This window comes from Calidris pugnax, unplaced genomic scaffold (genome assembly GCF_001431845.1).
Source record: "Calidris pugnax isolate Ruff unplaced genomic scaffold, ASM143184v1 scaffold132, whole genome shotgun sequence".
NCBI classification, from domain to species: domain Eukaryota; kingdom Metazoa; phylum Chordata; class Aves; order Charadriiformes; family Scolopacidae; genus Calidris; species Calidris pugnax.
In genome coordinates this window covers 382080-401242 of record NW_015090910.1, presented here as the reverse complement: position 1 = coordinate 401242, position 19163 = coordinate 382080, and the positions used below count along the sequence as shown (strand labels likewise).

Sequence of the window (19163 nt, the reverse complement as noted above, 5' to 3'; positions counted from 1 at the left end):
TTGAGATGAGATCTCAGGAAGGAGATGAGATCTTTGCTGTGAGGGTGGTGAGAGCCTGGCCCAGGTTGCCCTGAGAAGCTGTGGCTGCCCCATCCCTGGAGGGGTTCAAGGCCAGGCTGGATGGGGCTTGGAGCAACCTGGTCTGGTGGGAGGTGTCCCTGCCCAGGGCAGGGACTTGGAACTCAATGATCTTTAGGTCCCTTCCAACCCAAACCATGGTTCTATGAAGGCTGGTGGCTTGAGGCCCGTGTCAGGTTTTCCTGACTGAGTGTTACCTCCTGTCTTCCCCTTCGTGTGGCTAGGCCTCCCGCCATGGGTGGATGGAATCAAGGCTTCTCATCTTCACAAAACAAACACCTGGGTGGACTTTACACCCTTACCATACTTAAGGAGATCCTAATGAAAGAAAAAACAAGGTTTTACTTACTTTTTCCGGGTTAACGTTAAGTAAATTGTACTTGCAACTCCCTGAAGTAACTTTTTTCCTGTGAAGATAGACGAGCACCTTTAATCTGCTATGAATGTCAGGCAATGTTCTCCAGCATGAAGTTGGTGCCGTGTTTTAACACAAAACTTTAACCCAGCCTCACAGCGTACCTCTAACCACTATCTTGGTAGTTTAAGAGAGCACTTGGTGGTACTCTCTGGGCCTGGTTATGTCACAGATGGGTGAAGGTGTAGCTGAAACAAAAGTCTCCAGCATGGTTTCGATCATTCACATGTCGACCACCCAGCAGAGGCTCCCTCAGGCCCTGTGCCTGCTGAGCAGGTTGGCACCTGCTAATGAGTCTCTTTGGTGGAAGTTCAACAGCCATCAGAGTTCTTGCTGGCACCCAAATAACAAGAGGATAGACTCTAAACAACCCAGAGAGATCAGAGCAGTGGGAACATGGCAGACAAATAAGGAAAATTCAGCAGCTGCAAATGTTGAGTTTTACCAAGGGAGAAGAACTGTTCCAGCCCTCTCTTCTCGCTGGCTGAGCACATCTCTGTAAAGGGCAGTCCCATCAAAAAAAAGGGGAAATGTCATCGATCCGTAACTAGTTTAATAATGTAGCTTGCTTTTCATATCCAGTGTTACGCTTTTCAAATGAAAAACTCGAGGAAGTGCTTCATCCTGTAGGCACCTGCTAAAAGCAAAATGGTCTCAGAAATGATTTGAAAAATGTAGGAAGTAGACCATGTGATGGTACGGGCTGAAATACTCCCGCATCCTGTGTCTTCCGTTTCTTCCAACGAGCCTCAGCACCAGCGGGCTTTCAGACTGGAGCTGGATCTCTGTTAGCCTCAGGTATGCAAAATATCCAGGAACCTTTCTGGATGCCTTGTGGTCCACAGCAATTATTTCCTGTTTGCCCCACACAGCCCACCCCAAGGAGAAGAGATTCTCTGGGGCCATCGTGGCTGTGTTTGCGTCTTGCCAGCCGAGGCTGCAGTAAATAGAGGGACCTAACCCCTCTCTTGAGCAGAACCTCAGGAGCCACAGAAGAATTTTCTTCTATGCATAAAATCTCCTGGTTTCCACCATTCTTTTTCTCCATGCAGAAGCATGAATTTCCAGATGTTCCAAAGAACCAAATTTCTCTTACTTGATAAGACAGGTGTATTTTCACAGAGCTGTGAAACAACAGCAATTACCAAGCTGTAGAAAACGAGGAAAACCGTTTTCTGTTCTGTAAAAATTCAAAACAGCCTCTTTTTGTGAAGACAGAGTTCTCCATAAACCCGATACAATCAAATCACACGCACAGAGGGAAAATGGGATGCTCAACACATCTCTGAAACCTGGATAAGGGAACTGTGGCTCTGTGAGCTCTCCTTCTGCCACGAGTCTTCCCTGACAATATCAGTCCCCCAAGGAGGAAAGAGGAGGCTTAACAGGGAGTCAAGGGCACCAAGACAAGTAAGATCCAAAGCTCACAAAAAGTTAGTAAGAATGTTAAGTTTTGGGAAAAGGCTAGAGGCGATGCTACACAGCATTTTCTTGGAACACTTCCAAAGCCAGAGGAAAATCACAACTTGATAAATTAGCATGTAAGAAAAAAACTCTGTCCATAAAACGATTTCAGATGATCTAAAGACAAAGGTTATATGATTTTTTCTAGCAAATTTCCTAAATAATTTAACCTCTCATTTCCCTTATAACTTTATCTGACAGAAGATTTTAGCATTAATGCACATTTTACAATCTCAAAGCCTTTACAACCGTTAAACAGAATAAAAGTTTCCAGTACTAGGTTTTTAATCCTTCCCAGTGCACTTGTGCATTCAGATTAACCCGTGTCACTGAATTACAGGAGCACAGAACGCACGTGCCCCCAGCTCCTCATGTTGAGATTCTAGTTGGGTGAAAACATGCAGTGTATTGAAAGATACCACCGTGATCACTAATTAGACTGTTTTATTGTTTTAAGTCATTTTGTTCTGTAGGTGTCCTCCTCAACATGAACTCCAGGTGGAATGGGAAGTTTTTGACAGCTGGGAATACAGCTGTGTTCCCTTTTGTAGTGGTTAATGGGAGTTTACACCACCCTCCTTAATGACAAAGAGAATTCACATTTTTGAATTAGCGTGCTTGAATATGAGGCAAATAACCCCACTAGATTTCTCTACAGTGGAATGCAAAGTAATCTTTTTCTGGTGTTTTAGTCATACTCTAACTAGCTTTGCATTTTAAGTTACAGTCTTTATTCTTTTGAATATCCTTGTTCAAAGTCAAATTCAGAGACCTGAGACAAAGCAGAGATTAACAGATAAGGCTGCCTGCCCCCTGAATACTAACTAAACATTTAGCCCGAACTCGGCATCTCAAGGAATATTCCTCTGCAGAAATTTGCTGCTGAAATCATTGATTACCTGCCTCTGCTCTTGATTCTCCTTTTTTTTTAGTTTTCTGGTATTTGCTTTATTTTCACCTGTGCTTCAAACAGAAACATTGATTAATTTTTAAAGACACTTTGCTCGTTTGTCTTTGGGAAAAGTGACAAACGCTCTTTTGTGAAGCTTGCATCGATGGCTGGAGCAGGAAAGAGCAGAGGTTTTGGTACAAAACTTCTCACTTTGGAAACAAAAGGGTCAGCTTCAACGTTCATACATCATTTCCTTCATTTAATGAGCATTATAATCTAACGGGAGTAAATGGTATTATCAGGGTAACGAAGCATTAGGGCCGGCACGGTCAGCGTCTGCCTGTGAGACCAACATTTCACAACATCTGCTCATCTTAAGAAAAATCTTGATTATTCGTCAAGAATAAGGGCAGTAGGTTTCAAAAAGACACCTGTCACACCTGAGGAGAGAGAACTGGGATAGGATGGCATTTTAAGGATTGGGTGCAAAGTCACAGAGAAAGAGATCTGAAAAGAACAGACCTTAGACTTCTAAAATCCCCCCTTAGGGAATCACAGAATCTTAGTGGTTGGAAGGGACCTCTGAGATCATCGAGTCCAACCACAAAAAAAAAAAAAAAAACAAACCAAAAAACACCCCACCCCACACAACACCCACCAAAAACACCACACCCACCAACTAAACCCCACACTCAACACCTCGCCATAAACCAATAACCTTGGGCACTAGAGCATGCCCTGAAGAGCATGAAACAAGCAAAAAAAAAAATAATGAACTACTTCATACAAACTGCTTCAGTTACAAAACTAAAATCAGGGCTAAATTGAAACCCCCAGACCTGGGGTGGGTTGTTTTTGGAAGAGCACACCACTGTTATTTTAATAATGCAATATACAATAAAACTACCACCTCCGGTACTTCACAGCAATATGCAGCAAATTCACGATTTTCAGTATTGTGAATTATTTCTCTCCCAATTACTAAACACACCAATTACTAAAACTCACACAGATACTTGAGACAACAGAGGTTGGTTTGTTTCCTGATGTGCTAAACCAAGTCCTGTTTTTCCCCCAGACTCCCCCGGAGGACACGTCTGGGAAGCTGAAGGGAACTCAATCCTTTCCAGTCTGACCACCATCCCCTGACCCCACGGCTCAGCGTCCTCTCCCTCCCTTGTGGTTTGGGGTAAGGTACATAAGGAGGAAAAGATCATCTGACAAAGCAAATAACAGGTGAAGTGAAGATTTCAAAACACCGGGTGCGGTGTTTGAAATACCCAACATTTCCTTTGCTTCAGGCCTTCCTTCTGAGCACAGACAGGTAGATACAAACAGAACCCAGAGCCTTGTGCAAACACAGCACATATTGACTTTTCTGGGCATCACCCATCCGGGGCAACCAGAGGGGAGAGCAGGGACTCTGCCTGCAGGGAGTCAGGGGACTTCTCTCTGCTAAACTGGTTTTAACAACTTCTGGAGTTGTTGGGAAGCAGAGATTTCCACAGGTTGGAGGCAGCTCTGGTACAAACAAGCTGTCACCTGAACAGGGATGGCTTCTTGGAGGACCAGGGGCACCCTGCTGCACATGGCAAAGTGAGCCAAGAGGATGGGCAACGTGGCCTCTCCAGTGCCAGATGCCTTTATGTTGCCTTCAGAAACTGCAGTTCTAGTGAAATCCCCCAAAAATAACACATTTTGATCTCTATCAGAGAGTGCTTTGGTTGTAATTTTGTCTGTCCCCACATAACACACCGCTATACTATTTTCTACAAGGAATCAAAACAAGCTGTTTTGAAGAACACAGGAGCAATTGTCCCAAAATGCAGGAAATCACTAAGATAGAAACAAACACTGTCGGACGGCTTAGAAAAACATGTTTTCTATTTATTTAAAAATAAGTTTGTAGTTACTACATTGCAGTGACAGTAATTCTTACACATACATTCTAGTTTGTATAAAAGGATTCAAAGTATTATGCATCAAAACTAACATAGAAAGTGTCCACATAACAGTAAAGAAATTTTCAATCCATATGTACAAAAAGAAAGGGCACTGTTATTCTGGCGAGATACTTCAGGTTATAACATGATAATCCAGATTTCTGGAAGGAAAAAAAAAAACAAAACCAAACCCAACCTTGATAAAGCTAAAGAATTATAGTTTCCAAAACTGTTACTCATTACATACAACAGATTTGTGGTTTACATAATTCTGTACAAAATAAGCGTTATTTTTATTTTTTTTTTAATCTGAAAATGTGTCAGTTTCAAAATTAACCTTCCTAGGTCATTTCCTCCAAGTTGAGCTCCCTTCTATCCGTATTTAAACACGATGACAAGAATTTTAATTCCTGCAAGATGACCATCCAGTTGTCCACCACCACTTCTGCCTTTTTAGTATGGTCCAAAAATGTAACTTCTGCAGAGTCTCCAGCCCAGCCCAGTATCTGTACATCCCACTGGCCTCTCCACGGGACAGGGACTTGGATTCCCTCCTACTCCCAATTCCTACCACCCCATTGTTTCTTCCAGGGGAGAAATTCATAGCACAGTACTACCATCCCTTCCTAAAATGTATCGTTTGCATTATTCGAAGTGAATTTCCTGATGTATTTATCTGCATTAAAAAGGATTCAAATGACTACTCGTTTCACTACCAAGCCCCTAAAAGCTACATTTATTCCACCTTTATTTTATTGCAGCATTATAAGGTTTCTCTCTAGAGTGCCTTGAGGCTGTTAGACCCTTGAGGGGGGGGAAAGCTAATCACCTTCTTCTGTGATTTATTCTCACTTTCTCAGCGCGTTTCCTCCTCTAACACACTGTGAAATGACACGGCCAATTCCCACCTTCAAACCAGCACAAATGCAAAAGCAGCTCGAGGTTTAGCTCTTGTTTAAAAAGCTGCCCCTTCCTTCCCCCAGACGCAGCAGAACGCGAAGAAACTGCGCTCCTGGGTAGAGAAAAGGAAACCACGTCAGCTGTCAGTCCCCCATTTCTTATTGGAAACACATCGTCAAGCCTTGGCCAATTTTAGGAAATTTCATACACTTTCCTCTGCGTATGAACAAGCTTGTATATACAGTAATTTACAGCAGAAAACTAACAGCCCTTTATCAGTTGAATATCTAGGTCCCCTTGGAAACCAATCCGTTACAAGAACTTCAGGGATAAAAGAAACTACGTGGTACAGCAATTTTACACACTTCATTTGGCTTCATTAGGTAGTAAACAGAAAAGGAGCTTTTTGCTGTTCCTAGGTGAGGGTTTAAAGCCCCCAACCTTCTGTATCACAGCGCTGTTGCAGAGTTGCATTTAAATTCTTGTTAAAACACTCAACTGTTAAATAAAAAAGCGAAAAGGAAAAACTACTGTGGACAAAAGACACTACTTTAGAGTAAGGTAAGGACTCGGGACACGACGTCATTGCTGCCGTATGGCTGTTCTACTGATTGACCAGCAACATGGTAAAATGACCTCAGCGAGATCTGCGGGCTTCAAATGAAATGCAAGCCTTGATGAAAGTGAGCTTAAAGTCCTCTAACCTCCAATTTACTATGCAAGTGCGGGGTGAAAGGGTCCCAGTCAGTTAAGCCTATTGCTTTTATAGAACCAGTCAACCATTGAACACGTGCTTAAATTCAAATTACACGCTCAAGCATTCACTTGTAGTCCTTGATCCGACAAATGTGAGCAAAAGATTTAACAACGTGGTGTAAAAATTGTAACAAGTTGAAGTTACGGAATGGACAGGCTATTTTTTTGGGTTGTAAGTAGTTCTTTTTTTTTTGGTAAGACAAAAGCCTCTGGCACAGAATCAGAATTGGTACTTGAAAAATATTTGTACAGCAATACAGTGAGTTGTCTCTACACTACAATTTATTTATTTTTTATAGCTATTAATATATCCTACGTGCTGCATCAGGGTCCTTTATCAAGTCATAGCTTTACAAATATTAAGCCATAGTAATATTTAACTCAACCAACTCAATCTTACAAAGTCTTTATCAACAAACTGAGCACATGTACAAACCGGACACTGTACAAATAAACATATGCAAATATATATCACAGCAGGCTAATCACCGGAGGAAGACATTGCTCTGTAAAGGTGTGTCACTGCTCACTGCCCGGGGACAAAGAGCTCTAGTTCAATATTGACAAGAAGGAAACACTACAGTGGTAAAAATGTCAGTTCAGTTCCCAAAAAACACCCTGACAACAGAAAGGGAAGGGCTGAAGGGTCGTTAATTAGGGAGGGACAGGTACATACAGCGGCTTCCGATCAACTTCCCAGCGTTTCCCAGTACAAACACCAGGACAGTATCCTCACACCCACGTCAAAAAGAATTTAATGATTAAAACTGCCAGGTCTGTAAGCTCATTTGCGTGTCTATGACTCCGAACCTATGGACTATTTACAAATGCAAATGAGAAACAAGCACGTGAGATTCTGATACTCCTTTTTTTTCTGAACCGGTCGGCAGGTACTGGAGATGGCATCGTAAAACATGCACGTAGCTGGAGTTCTTCAGTTAGCTCAGAACACCCACCAATGGTTTATTGCTCACATTTTTAAAATGTTAAGACTTTGTAATAAAAAGCTCTTTTTCTGTGTCGATACAGTATGTCACAACAACCTCAAAGAACACATTTTTTTTTTCCCCAACCGAAATGCACAGTCTGATGGTGACGAAAGTATCATAAATAAAGTCTGTGATCTAGTGACATTAAATTATAAAAATAGAACTTTCAAGTAAATCTGATATTAACTTCTAATAATTTTTTAGTGTTGCTTATATAAAAAATTTGACCCAAATTATGCACATTTTTTTTTTTTTAAAGAAAAAAAAAAAGCATTAATGTGTCTAATATGAATTAAAAAATTCCTGGCTGAAGTCAGTGGTGTTACTGGTGGGCAGCAGTGCCCATGTTCTGCAGGTAAGGCCTTCTATTCTTGTAAAATTAAGATGTACAATTTTCTACCTACTGCTGAGGGAACGCGTATTTCAGTCTCCGAAACTCACAAGGTATTCTCCATATATAAATATATACATCAACATGCCATAGAAAACATTAGTACAAATGGGAGTAAATACAGAAGTTGAGCTTTAGATAGAATCTATCTGATATATTACAATGCAGATAACATCAGGAAATTACACAGTTTCTAATGATTGCCTTCATCAGGGAGATGGGACAGAACGAACCACGAGCCGTGGAGCCGCACCGCTCCTCAGCACACCCAGGGACTCCACTTGAACTGAACTAATGGAATAATACACCAACAAATGAAATGCAAACTAAATCCCTGCTTCCCAAATTCACATCCATAACAATTCCAAAGTATTTGAGTAATTTTTTTGCAGCAAAATGCCTGTTTGCTCTCCACAGTAAGCACGGTTCTGTTCCTCTCGGTGCCAGATACCAACGGTCTTGGCTCACACAGTTAAGATTTCTTTTTTTTTTTTAATAACAGAAAATAAAAGAGTGAAGAATTAGGCCTCAAATAAGTATAGAGAATCTGTGCAAATTTAAGGTCTTAATTCTGTATGCCCTCCCTTCCAGATATTGCAGATGATGTTTGGAAAAATAAAAAAATAAAATAAAATAAAAAGAAAATATTACTATAAAGTAAGGGTGTACAGAATTGAGGTTTCATTTCAGGTTTATTTTTTCAACTAAGTTAGGGTCACACACACACAAAAAAACCCTTTCCCACTACCCAAACTTCCAAAATAATGTATAACCAGAAAATTTTGGTTACATTTTTGTACCATACCAGATCTCAGAAAATATGACTACTTCTGTATTTTTTTTTTTTCTTAAAACTGGACAATACTTTAAGTGATAGAAAATGGTATTAAAGTTTGTTTTGTAAAGGTATAAAATAACTAAATGTACCATAAACAAATAAATAACTGCTTTTCTTTTCTAGAGCAGTACATATAACAATACATTCCCCTAAGTCATATAGTTATCATTTACAATAGACAACTTAATTTTACTAAGGATGCAAGAAATAATAGAATACAAGGCACAATCATTAAATGGAATTTTTTCTTTAGGGTGTATATTGACTTATGTCAGCGTGATATACCATAAAAAGTGCAGAAAAACACAATGTGCAATGAGACCACTGTATAAAACATGATTGCATAAAAAGTGATTTGGCCTTTTGAACCTTAATAATTGAAAATAACCAATCTTCCCCTTAAAATTAAACTATAAATTATGACATTTTAAAATTTCTCTTCAATTCTAGTGCTATCTAAAAAATCCTGAAAAAAATTTATACCTGGGTAATATTTTCTAGGTACGTGTTTTATGTATATATTAATATATACACATAACACTCTTCTTTGTAGGTCATTTTAGCCTCTTCAGCACGTCTAAAGTTGTAGAAACAACAATCAATCTGGATCAGAAAGTAAACATCATCGTTCCATACCTGTCCTGTCATTTCCTTGAATCCTTTAACCAATTATACATTTTGTCTAAAACATCTCTGTCAAAGGACCCCACCAGTGCATTATTTTCTACCAAAAGTACCAAAAAAAAAAATTAAAAAAAAAAGATACATTTCAGAACAATGTTAACAACTTGCTATTTCAAACAATCCACAGCTTTTATCACTGCAAATGGTATGTTGTACTGACACCCGAAAAGAAAGAATCAAAAAAACAAAAAAAAAAAAAAGGCTTTTCCACTGCACTGATTCTCAGTCTTTGGCACAATAAACAGAGATTTAGTGATTGATACAAGAATCAAGGTCTGAAAAATTAGACATTAGTCAAACTTTTTCCAATGTGGATATATATATATATATATATATTTGTGATTACATTTTTGCTATGTTTGGCAGAACTTGGATAAACCAACAGCCTGTGCCAGGCTTCTTTTGCAGCTGAACGTTCCATCACAACTGAAATTAAGCATTTTCAGATTAGCAAAGTTTGGTATTTTTTTTTTTTTGTATTTAATAGAAATGTAAGTGAATTTACTGCCACTTTTTGCCAAAAAACCTGCCTTCCCAGGCAACTGGACTTTTACAATCTCCGTGTACCTTGCTTGGTTAAAAATAGACTTCTGGTTTCAGTCTGTGGCACTCTGAGTCCTGTCACCGTTTGTGAAGGGGGTGGGGACACCACGCGAGCAGAGCAGTTCTCAGCTCCAGCCATCACTCAGAAACTGCTTCACTTATTCCCAACTGTCAACAAAACGACTCTTGAAATGCATAACCTATTTGGAGGGCAATAAATAGCAAAAGTTTAAAATATATATTTCTTTCAAAGAATGTTCTTTCAGTTTTTTGTTGGGTTTTTTTTTTTTTCTTTCTTTTTTGCTAAATTTTTCTCCCCAAATCAGAACATGTTCTCCTAACCCCCAATAGCAGCAGGGAAGCAGAAGTCTGGTCTGCTCTTCCTTAACTGTACCTGCTTCGTAGCGTTCTGAAGTCAAACCCTTGGTAAAAATCACCAACCGATTAAATTAGCTTTTGCTTTTTCAGTCAACTTTCGGACTCGGCCTCTGCTAGACGTTCCGAAAGTCAAGGAGGTGTCTTCAAACAACAGCTGCCTTTGCTCTTCCTCAGAGTCATCCTCATTGTAAAAGGCTGTCCTCCTACCCTGGTTTCTAGTTCTCATGTGAGGTTCAGAGTCTTTCAGCTCTTCAGACCCCTCCTCCATGGGCTCCTCCATCTTTTTCCTCCTGCTCCTCGTCTGCATTTTAACATTCGCAGGAACTGGAAGGTCCGAGCCTGGGGGATGGGTCTTCATCTTTCTTTTTGGCTTTCTACCCCCACGGCCTTTTTTTTGTAACAAGTCTTCCTTCATGTTGTTTTCAGAAAGAGAATTACAGGCGGTAGAAGCGGAGGCTTCTTCGGGCACATCCCTTGCAGTCTGGATCGCGTTCTGCTCTGCGACCTTTTGCTGTTCAACCAGTTGGAGCTTTTTTGGTTTTCTGCCTCTTTTCTTGTGCACCACTTCACAGCTACTGTTTAAATTCGTCTCCACCTTCGGTTTCCTTCCAGGACCTCTTTTAACAGGGGGTTTTGAGGGCTGCCCTCCGTGCCCGTTCACCTGGACGCTCCCCGATGCCAGAGCATTATTCTTGCAATCTGCTGTAAAGAAACCAGAGCCTTTATCACCCACCAGATGTACATTCCTTTTCACCCTGCCTTTATAAAACTCTTACTAAAATATCTGAATGGATTCACAGCCATTGCCAATCCCTCCAACTCTCAGACACCCAAAGCAGAGCTCAAAGAGCTTCACGTCATACGTGATGAGGACTAACTTCTACTGGGGTTTAGCTCTAGGTAGCTTGAAGAAAGAAATTTAAAAAACACCAAAAAAAGAAAAAAATCCCACACCTCAAAGAGCTTCACGTCATACGTGATGAGGACTGACTTCTACTGGGGTTTAGCTCTTGGTAGCTTGAAATTAAAAAACCACCACGAAAAAGAAAAAAAATCCCACATAGATAAAGAAAAAAGGGAAAAACTTGAATGTTTTTCTTGGCTGAGGCTGCACCAGTGGACAGGAACTCCTGTTTGGTACCTGCTACAGCAAAACCTTCAGAGCAGGTCATCTCCACAGAAATGGAAAGGTTTGCTTTCAGCCTGGGGTAACATCCTTGAGAGCCAGGTCATTACACCAGGGAGATTCCAACAATAAGCAAGGAAAAGGGTAGAAACGTAGGAGTTAACAAAAAGGAGAGGTGTGTAATTTGCACTGTTGTGTAACAGGGGCACATTGAGCCACAGAACGTGGTGAGAGCTGAGCCCTTTGTGGGAAAGCTTGGAAGGAACAGATGATTTAACCCAGCAGACCACAAGCTGCTTTTTCAGAACCACAGAAGAGCAAGAAAGAAAGGAGAATCCTCAGGGAGAGGACTCCTCCAAGGAGTCACCAGATTAATTAGCTGGGGACCAAAGTGTAAACTGCTGGTTTTCCACCTTCAGAGCAGAGATGCTTAGTGAAGCTTCCCAGCTCAGAGCTCCTCCACAAACAGGAAAGCTTTTATGACCAAGTGATAATATTTCAGTCTCCACAGAAGCTTTGACTTTGAAGGGAAGTTCAGTCAGAAGATTACATCAAACTAGGTGTGACCAACCCATACAGATATAACTGAACAGAAGCAGGAAACACCATATAGATCTATTCTGCTGGGGTAAAAGAATTAAAAACATCAAACTAGGTGTGACCAACCCATACAGATATAACTGAACAGAAGCAGGAAACACCATATAGATCTATCTGCTGTGGCAGAAGAATGAAAGAATTAATTGCAGCTGGGATGCTCTGATCTTTACACTCCTGGTGGTGGAGGGTGTAATGGGGTGTCCCTGCCCAGGGCAGGGGGTTGGAACTCGAAGATCTTTGAGGTCCCTTCCAACCCAAACCATTCTAGGATTCTCTGATTCTAATCCCACTCAGCGCTGCTGACCCAAATATAACCCACTGGAGTTTTAATAAGTAAAACCCATGGGGTTTAAGGGGTGACCCCACAGAAATCTGCTTTGGAAGCTGAGAACTCAGAACCCAACCTCTGCAATAATTGAAATGAAGGTACAGATATGTTAATGTATCACATCTGGCTTGACAACACTGTTACCACGGCATGGAAAATAGGAGGGAAAAGGTCCCACAGAGCCCCCTGTACCTTGTTGATTAACGGTGGCAGATTTGACTTTGCGCTTGATTTGCTTCTCTTTCTCGGGATTTTCCCTTGTGGAGTTATTCCTAGTGTTGTGGCTGTAATCCGACTGACTGGGGATGGATACCACATTCTGGTTCTTGGAATGTTTGGTTGAATTCTCCAGTACTAGAAGGACAAAAAAATAAAAGTATTATTCCTGTTAAGTAGTTCATACACATTCAATCTTCTCTGGGTAACGAGAAGTCGTGTTTGGGTCCAGAGAAGGGCGACAAAGCTGGTGAGGGGTCTGGAGAATAAGTCTTATGAGGAGAGGCTGAGGGAGCTGGGGGTGTTCAGCCTGGAGAAGAGGAGGAGACCTTATTGCTCTCTACAACTACCTGAAAGGAGGGTGTAGAGAGATGGGGGTCGGTCTCTTTTCCCAAGTCACAGGTGACAGGACGAGAGGAAATGGCCTCAAGTTGCACCAGGGGAGGTTCAGGCTGGATATTAGGAAAAATTGTTTCACTGAAAGGGTTCTCAGCCATTGGAATGGGCTGCCCAGGGAGGTGGTTGAGGCCCCATCCCTGGAGGTGTTCAAAAGACGGGTTGATGTAGTGCTGGGAGGTCTGGTTTAGTGATGATGCTCCTTGTTTGTTGTGTGGGTGTCTATTTTTGTCAGTCAGGTTGACGGTTGGACAAGATGATCTTTAAGGTCCCTTCCAACCTAGAAGATTCTGTGAGTCTGTGATTCTACTCCAAACAACTTGAATCAGTGCTCTGGAAGTGAGAAAGCTTCCTGGATAAAATAACACCACCCTCTTAAAAGCCTCAAAAGCTCAGCAGCTCGCAAACAGAACTGGTCTTAACGGAGAGAAATGCCTTCCATTTCCAAAAACCAAGTTTTATGTTTAAAAACATTCTACGATTCAAAAGAAAAAAAAAGCAAGACCAAAGAATCAACTTGCCTGACTTTGCTGACCCTGCAGTAGCATTAGGCTTTGTGATTAAAGGCTTTATCGTTAAGGGCTTAGCTCCTGACGAGGTGGAGGGCTGCTCGGTGACGGCGGCGTCCGGCGCTCCCCTGGCGCTGCGGGTCCTGACGAGGGCGGAGGCGTCGGCCGCCCTGCCGTTCAGCTGGGGCGCAGCGTGCCGCGGGGCCAGCGACCGTGCCGCCGCACACGACGAAGAGGGGGCTGAGGATTCCGCCTTCAGGGGAGGTTTTATTAATCTCCTCTTCCTTTCGGGGCTGAGAAAAGGAGTAACAGTTTGTATCCTGCATGACCGTCTCTTTTTTTTAATTTTATTTCATTTTATTTTATTTTTATTTTCCAGGAATAAATAAAATTAACTTTTGGTGTCTGAGATTGCGGGGTAAAACACCCACCTCTGTATGAAGTGTGTTAAAAACGTGGCATTTACTGGAGAAACTCACATAGTTGTGACCCTCTGAAAAATGAATCTTACAATAAATGCTGTATTTGTATGATAAAGCACAACACCATCACTGTCCTAACGACGCTGGTTTACTGTATTTAGCAATTATTTGAATTTTAAGCATGAGGATAGCTCTAATTAAATTTAAAACTCTTCCACATCACAGGGGCGTGCGTGTCAGAGCTGTGACTGCAGCACAGGGAACAGCAAAGGAAGCATCAATTAAAAGAGAGAGTGGTGGGGCATTGGAACAGGCTGCCCAGGGAGGGGGTGGAGTCCCCATCCCTGGCTGTGTTTAAGAACCCTTTAGATGTGGTGTTGGGGGATATGGGGTAGGGGAGGACTTTAGAGCAGGGTGGATGGTTGGACTCGATGATCCCGAGGGTCTCTTCCAGCCTGGATGATTCTGTGATTCTGTAAAACCCACACCAAGTTCTACTGCTCGGGTACGTCCAACCTGTGTGAAGGAATTGACCTACCTGGATGCAACGCTACTGGACACCGAGCTGCTCCTACTTCTTTTTTTCCTTCTTTTCTTTATTGTATTTCTTTTATGAAAGCGCAGGGCAGATTTATAATCCGATAAAATCGAGCTGATGTGTTCTTCAAAGAAAGCAGAGAGGCGCAAACTCATGCTGTAGATCTGAAGGAGAAAAGCCAGGAAACAAGCAAGTTTTATGCTTTTCCAAAGCATCGTTTTACTTATTTATCCCCCAACAATAGCTAGAAAATTAAACTGATTAATATAGAAATGTTTTAAGGAAATTTAGTCTGTCTCAACTCATTGCACTTACCCACATGCAGGTTCACTTTATTTTCATGGTTTTGAAAAGTGTGTTACCACTGAAGATCACACACAGAAGGAAAAATTAGAAAAACCACCCTTTCAACTGCTTTTCCAGGCACATCCCTTTCCAGCTCCAGCAGAAACTGGAGAGAGACCCTTAACAGAATTTTACTGTGTCATACCTAGGGTCAAGAAAAGTAATTTTCCTCTGTATTAAGCTGCCTCCTTATATCCCAGATTTGAACATCACTCTATTCCTCTTCCAGATGAGCAGATACTACCAGGGAGTTGGTTGCAACAGGTACAATAAATGGAGTAGAATTTCATAAGTGCACATTTTTCTTCCCTTTTTTTGCCCCCCTCTGGCTCAGATGATTTACAGAGAGACCCAATCGAACTCGGATCAGATCACAACTAATTATTTGAGCCAAGCTGCTATGAATTTTGTAAACAAAACCACAGAACCGAGCTGTCTAAATACTTTCAAAGGGGACACGGCATCTTCTTAGAACATGAAACACAAACTCTCAGAGTGCCAGATTGAACAGTGTGACAGATTCTGAGCACATTACTGCAGAGGACATCCAGAGACATTTCATAAGAAAAGATGTAAAAAAAATTATAAAAAATTATGCTTCATCTGCCAAGGCAAAAAAATTAAAAAGCTGATGGGTTTAGGTTTCAAGCAAGCATTAGGGACGTGAAGTGAGATGCTAAAATATCACTGAATGACAAATCAGAGTAAAACCATCCCCACTCCACAACTCTGTGTTGCATTCAGTGAACGTCCATAGGGTCCAGAATATTAAAATTCTTCACATCAGAACTTTCCACTTCTGAGTCAGATAAAGAAGAGCTACAAGCTCAGTACTTCCTACACCAGTCTGCTTGGACGAAACATGAAAAAAATACGAAAACATCAGAAGAATCTGTGAAACCACAGAGAGCTAAGATGATGCCAAGCACCTTCTTTATGTTGCTTTGAGGAGATCGAGAAAGAAAAACCACAAAAGAATCCCGACCTGCCCCAAAAGCTCTGCCCTTTGATGCAACCAAAAGCCAAAGAGACTGATTCTTAGGCCTGAAGAGTGAGATTGTCTGTTATTCACTGAACAGAGACCAAACTGCTCGGTCCTCCCTGCCAGTCACCTACTAAGGGATTTGTCCCCGTGTTTTAAAAAGTCTTGATTAATTTGCTGTTTAGAAAAGCCAAACATAAAGGCTATTCATAATTCCAGTCTAACACCTAAAGCATATTAGTAGAAGAAAAGCTACACAGAAGCCTTGAATGTGTGTAAATAGACAATTTCTCACTTTCACTGCTAACACATACTGCACCTACAAGGCAACTGGAGAGAAAATATTAACAACTCTGTCACTAGCAGAGAATTTCCGTATCAGCTCCTGCCTCCACTGTCTCTCTGGTTTGCTGTCCTCTATTTTTTCAGATGTAAGCACTCTTTCAAACAAACAAAAAAGAAAAAGTCTTACCCTTGATCTTTTACTCGGCGTATAGGCCTTGGAATTGCTGAAAATAAGTCTCACATCTTTACATAACTCCATTGGTGACTCATAGTTTCCAGCTTCCAGTGTTTCTCTAACAGTAGCAAAATCCATAGGAGTGTCAATAATATCTCTATAATCCTGTTAAGAAATAGCAAAACAACCTATTACAACTTCTTTTCCCCAAGGTTTAACGTATCATTTTCGTTAGGATGCATTTGATAAACCTCTTTAAACAGGTATGGAATATTCCTAACAACATTTTGCTCCCTTCTTCTCATACACCACGTAACTCCTCACGTGCTACTGGAGAGGATCACAGTTAGAAAAAAATTGGTACAAGATTTAATTCATTTTGTGAACAGATTTACTGAAACACAGAGCTCAAAATTTTGTGTCCTAAGGGTTCTCTCACTGACACGCTGTCACAAAGATACCCTGACAGGGAAGTGTGACTACGAGCTCCCTGGGTGGCTCAGCAGCAAAAACTTGGTAATAAGCCTAATGCTGGTTTTACATATTTAAGCTTTAAAATATGAAGTTTGAGTATTTGAACCCAATGAGAGGTTTAGCACATCCCTGCTGAAACCCGAGCGGTTTCTCAGATGGAGCCCTGCCAATTCAGGGAAGTTATTACTAAAATAATGAAAACTCCACTGAAACAGGGCCCTGTTCAAGCCAATGACACAACTTTTTTTTATTTCTAGGCTGTAGAGGAAACAGAAGGATATTCATAGAACAAAAAGCTTAAATACCAAAAGTAACCAAGAAGTTAACTTAATCCATGAGAGCAAACAGAGGCTGTGTTAAGCCACAGTTAATGTTTCACTACAGTTCTGCAGGGGGTGCTTTTTCTGCATCAAGCCCAGGTGACTGTCATTAGAAATCACTTTTAGTTTTTATACCTCTGAAATGAAAACAAAAGATGATCCGTGACAACATTTGCCAGATGCAACAACCAAACAGATGCACTTCCATTTTTCACCCAGAAAAGGAAAGATGCATCTTAACTGCAAAAGCTGTAATTTATTTAACAGCACAGGCTTCCCCAAAAATGCTTTAAGAGAGCGAAGAAGTGCAATTTCTTTTGAAATTACTTTAAAATGATGAAAAACATTATTATAGAATCATAGAATGGTTGGAGTTGGAAGGGACCTTAAAGACCATCCAGTTGCCACCCCCTGCCCTGGGCAGGGACACCTCCCACCAGACCAGGTTGCTCCAAGCCCCATCCAGCCTGGCCTTGAACCCCTCCAGGGATGGGGCAGCCACAGCTTCTCTGGGCAACCTGGGCCAGGCTCTCACCACCCTCCCAGCAAAGAAGTTCTTCCTGAGATCTCATCTCAATCTCCCCTTTTTCAGCTTAACCCCCTTCACCCTCATCCTATGGCTCCCCTCCCTGATCCAGAGTCCTTCCCCATCTCTCCTGAGCCCCTTTAAGGGCTGGAAGGGGCTTTAAGGTCTCCCCGGAGCCTTCTCTTCTCTCTTTTATTATTATCAGGTGACAACCAAGAACTGAAAAAAAATAATCAATAACGCTGCTTGAAGTTTCAATTAAAAGAGCTGGAATAATGGTCACAGCTGAAAAAGAAATGACCTCACAGCCTCCCTGCCCTGACACACTCACCGGGTACTCCAGGAGATCCACGGGCTGTCGAAAGGGCTCAGAGTCTTCGCACTGAAAGATGAGGTTGAGCAGCTCCTGGCACTGCTTCTTCCAGGACTGGATGTCGTAGGACTGGGCTCTGTTACGCAGCCGCCGCTTCGGCTGGTGGTCCTGCAACGACAACATTGTCTGGTATAGAACAGATAAACTACATTCCCTGCAGAATGGAAAGGCTAATTAACACATCCATACATGCAGCAGCACAAGCAGAAATGCTTTTACATTGAACGTCTCGGTAGAACACCACTTCAGTCACTTTAACTTCAAAACCTCCCAAAAACTGGGATCACACAACAATAAAAACATTTTCAGTTTTATAATCCTGTGTTTACAAATGCACTTCCAATTATTTATAGCACTGTAAATCATTTAAAAAAAAAAATTACCTTTCTTTTTCTAGTGGAAGTTCCTGGCACATTTGTATCTTTCTCTTCTTCCTTTGAGCAAGATAATGAGTCGCATAAAAAGGTTAAAAAAATATAAGCATACATGAGTAGGGGAGTTCTTTTATACTTCACTTCTAATTTGAGTTTTTACAGTTCTACCCCTGTCCCTCTGGGAGGCATTTCTTGCGACCATCGGGTCTGAGAACCTCTCAGAAGCCTCAAGAAGCATCTAAATTCTCCAATAAACAGAGAAGCTGGATTTATACCCAGTGTCCCAGCTGTCAAAAAGGAACATTTAACGGACTGAGAAGTACAACCCACGCTCTGAGAGTGACCAAAACCAGCTCTTTCACACCCAGTAGGACAGAGACACTGGTCCCATTTCTCCCGTCCATCAAGGCCACTTACCTCATCGGAGTCAGACAACACCTTCTTCTTCATGGCGTTGTACAGCGGGATTATGTCGTAGCAACTCTGGTCTCTGTGTGAGGAAACAAACACACACTGACATTTGTCTTCTGTCTTCACCTACAGAATCAACTCTCTTTTGCCTGGGATGAGGGGAACGTTTAAGAAGCCATTCCCAAATAAAACAATCAGGTGTTTAGTGCTATATGAATACTAAGAGGACTGCAGTAATAGGAAAAACGAATCTTCTGCCCCAAAAACTGGAAAATATTATCTGCACTCTGTAAAATACCAGCTACTTAATGGTGTCAAAGTTTTAAAATGAAAAAAAACCATATTCCTTTCCTAGGCATTTATTAGCACTAGAAAAATCTAATCCTATAGCTCATGAAGAAACTCTACCCTGGATTTAGTATCCAAAAATGTAATTGAATACATTAGTACCCACAACGTCAGACACTTGAAACGTGAATGTTTATTTATGTA

General features: G+C 41.4%; 1 protein-coding gene across 1 annotated transcript in view; it reads right to left on the bottom strand.

The window, feature by feature from the left end:
- Positions 1-4709: 4709 nt before the first annotated feature.
- Positions 4710-19163, bottom strand: part of PHIP (pleckstrin homology domain interacting protein) — an 89636-nt gene continuing 75182 nt past the window's right edge. The window contains exons 29-36 of the mRNA XM_014949331.1: positions 18678-18750; positions 18270-18320; positions 17845-17994; positions 16206-16358; positions 14407-14570; positions 13459-13739; positions 12518-12679; positions 4710-10973 (exon numbers count right to left, since the gene is read on the bottom strand). Of these exons, the coding sequence (XP_014804817.1) occupies positions 10327-10973; positions 12518-12679; positions 13459-13739; positions 14407-14570; positions 16206-16358; positions 17845-17994; positions 18270-18320; positions 18678-18750 (1681 nt within the window). The 3' untranslated portion in view covers positions 4710-10326. The remainder of the gene's footprint in view (positions 10974-12517; positions 12680-13458; positions 13740-14406; positions 14571-16205; positions 16359-17844; positions 17995-18269; positions 18321-18677; positions 18751-19163) is intronic.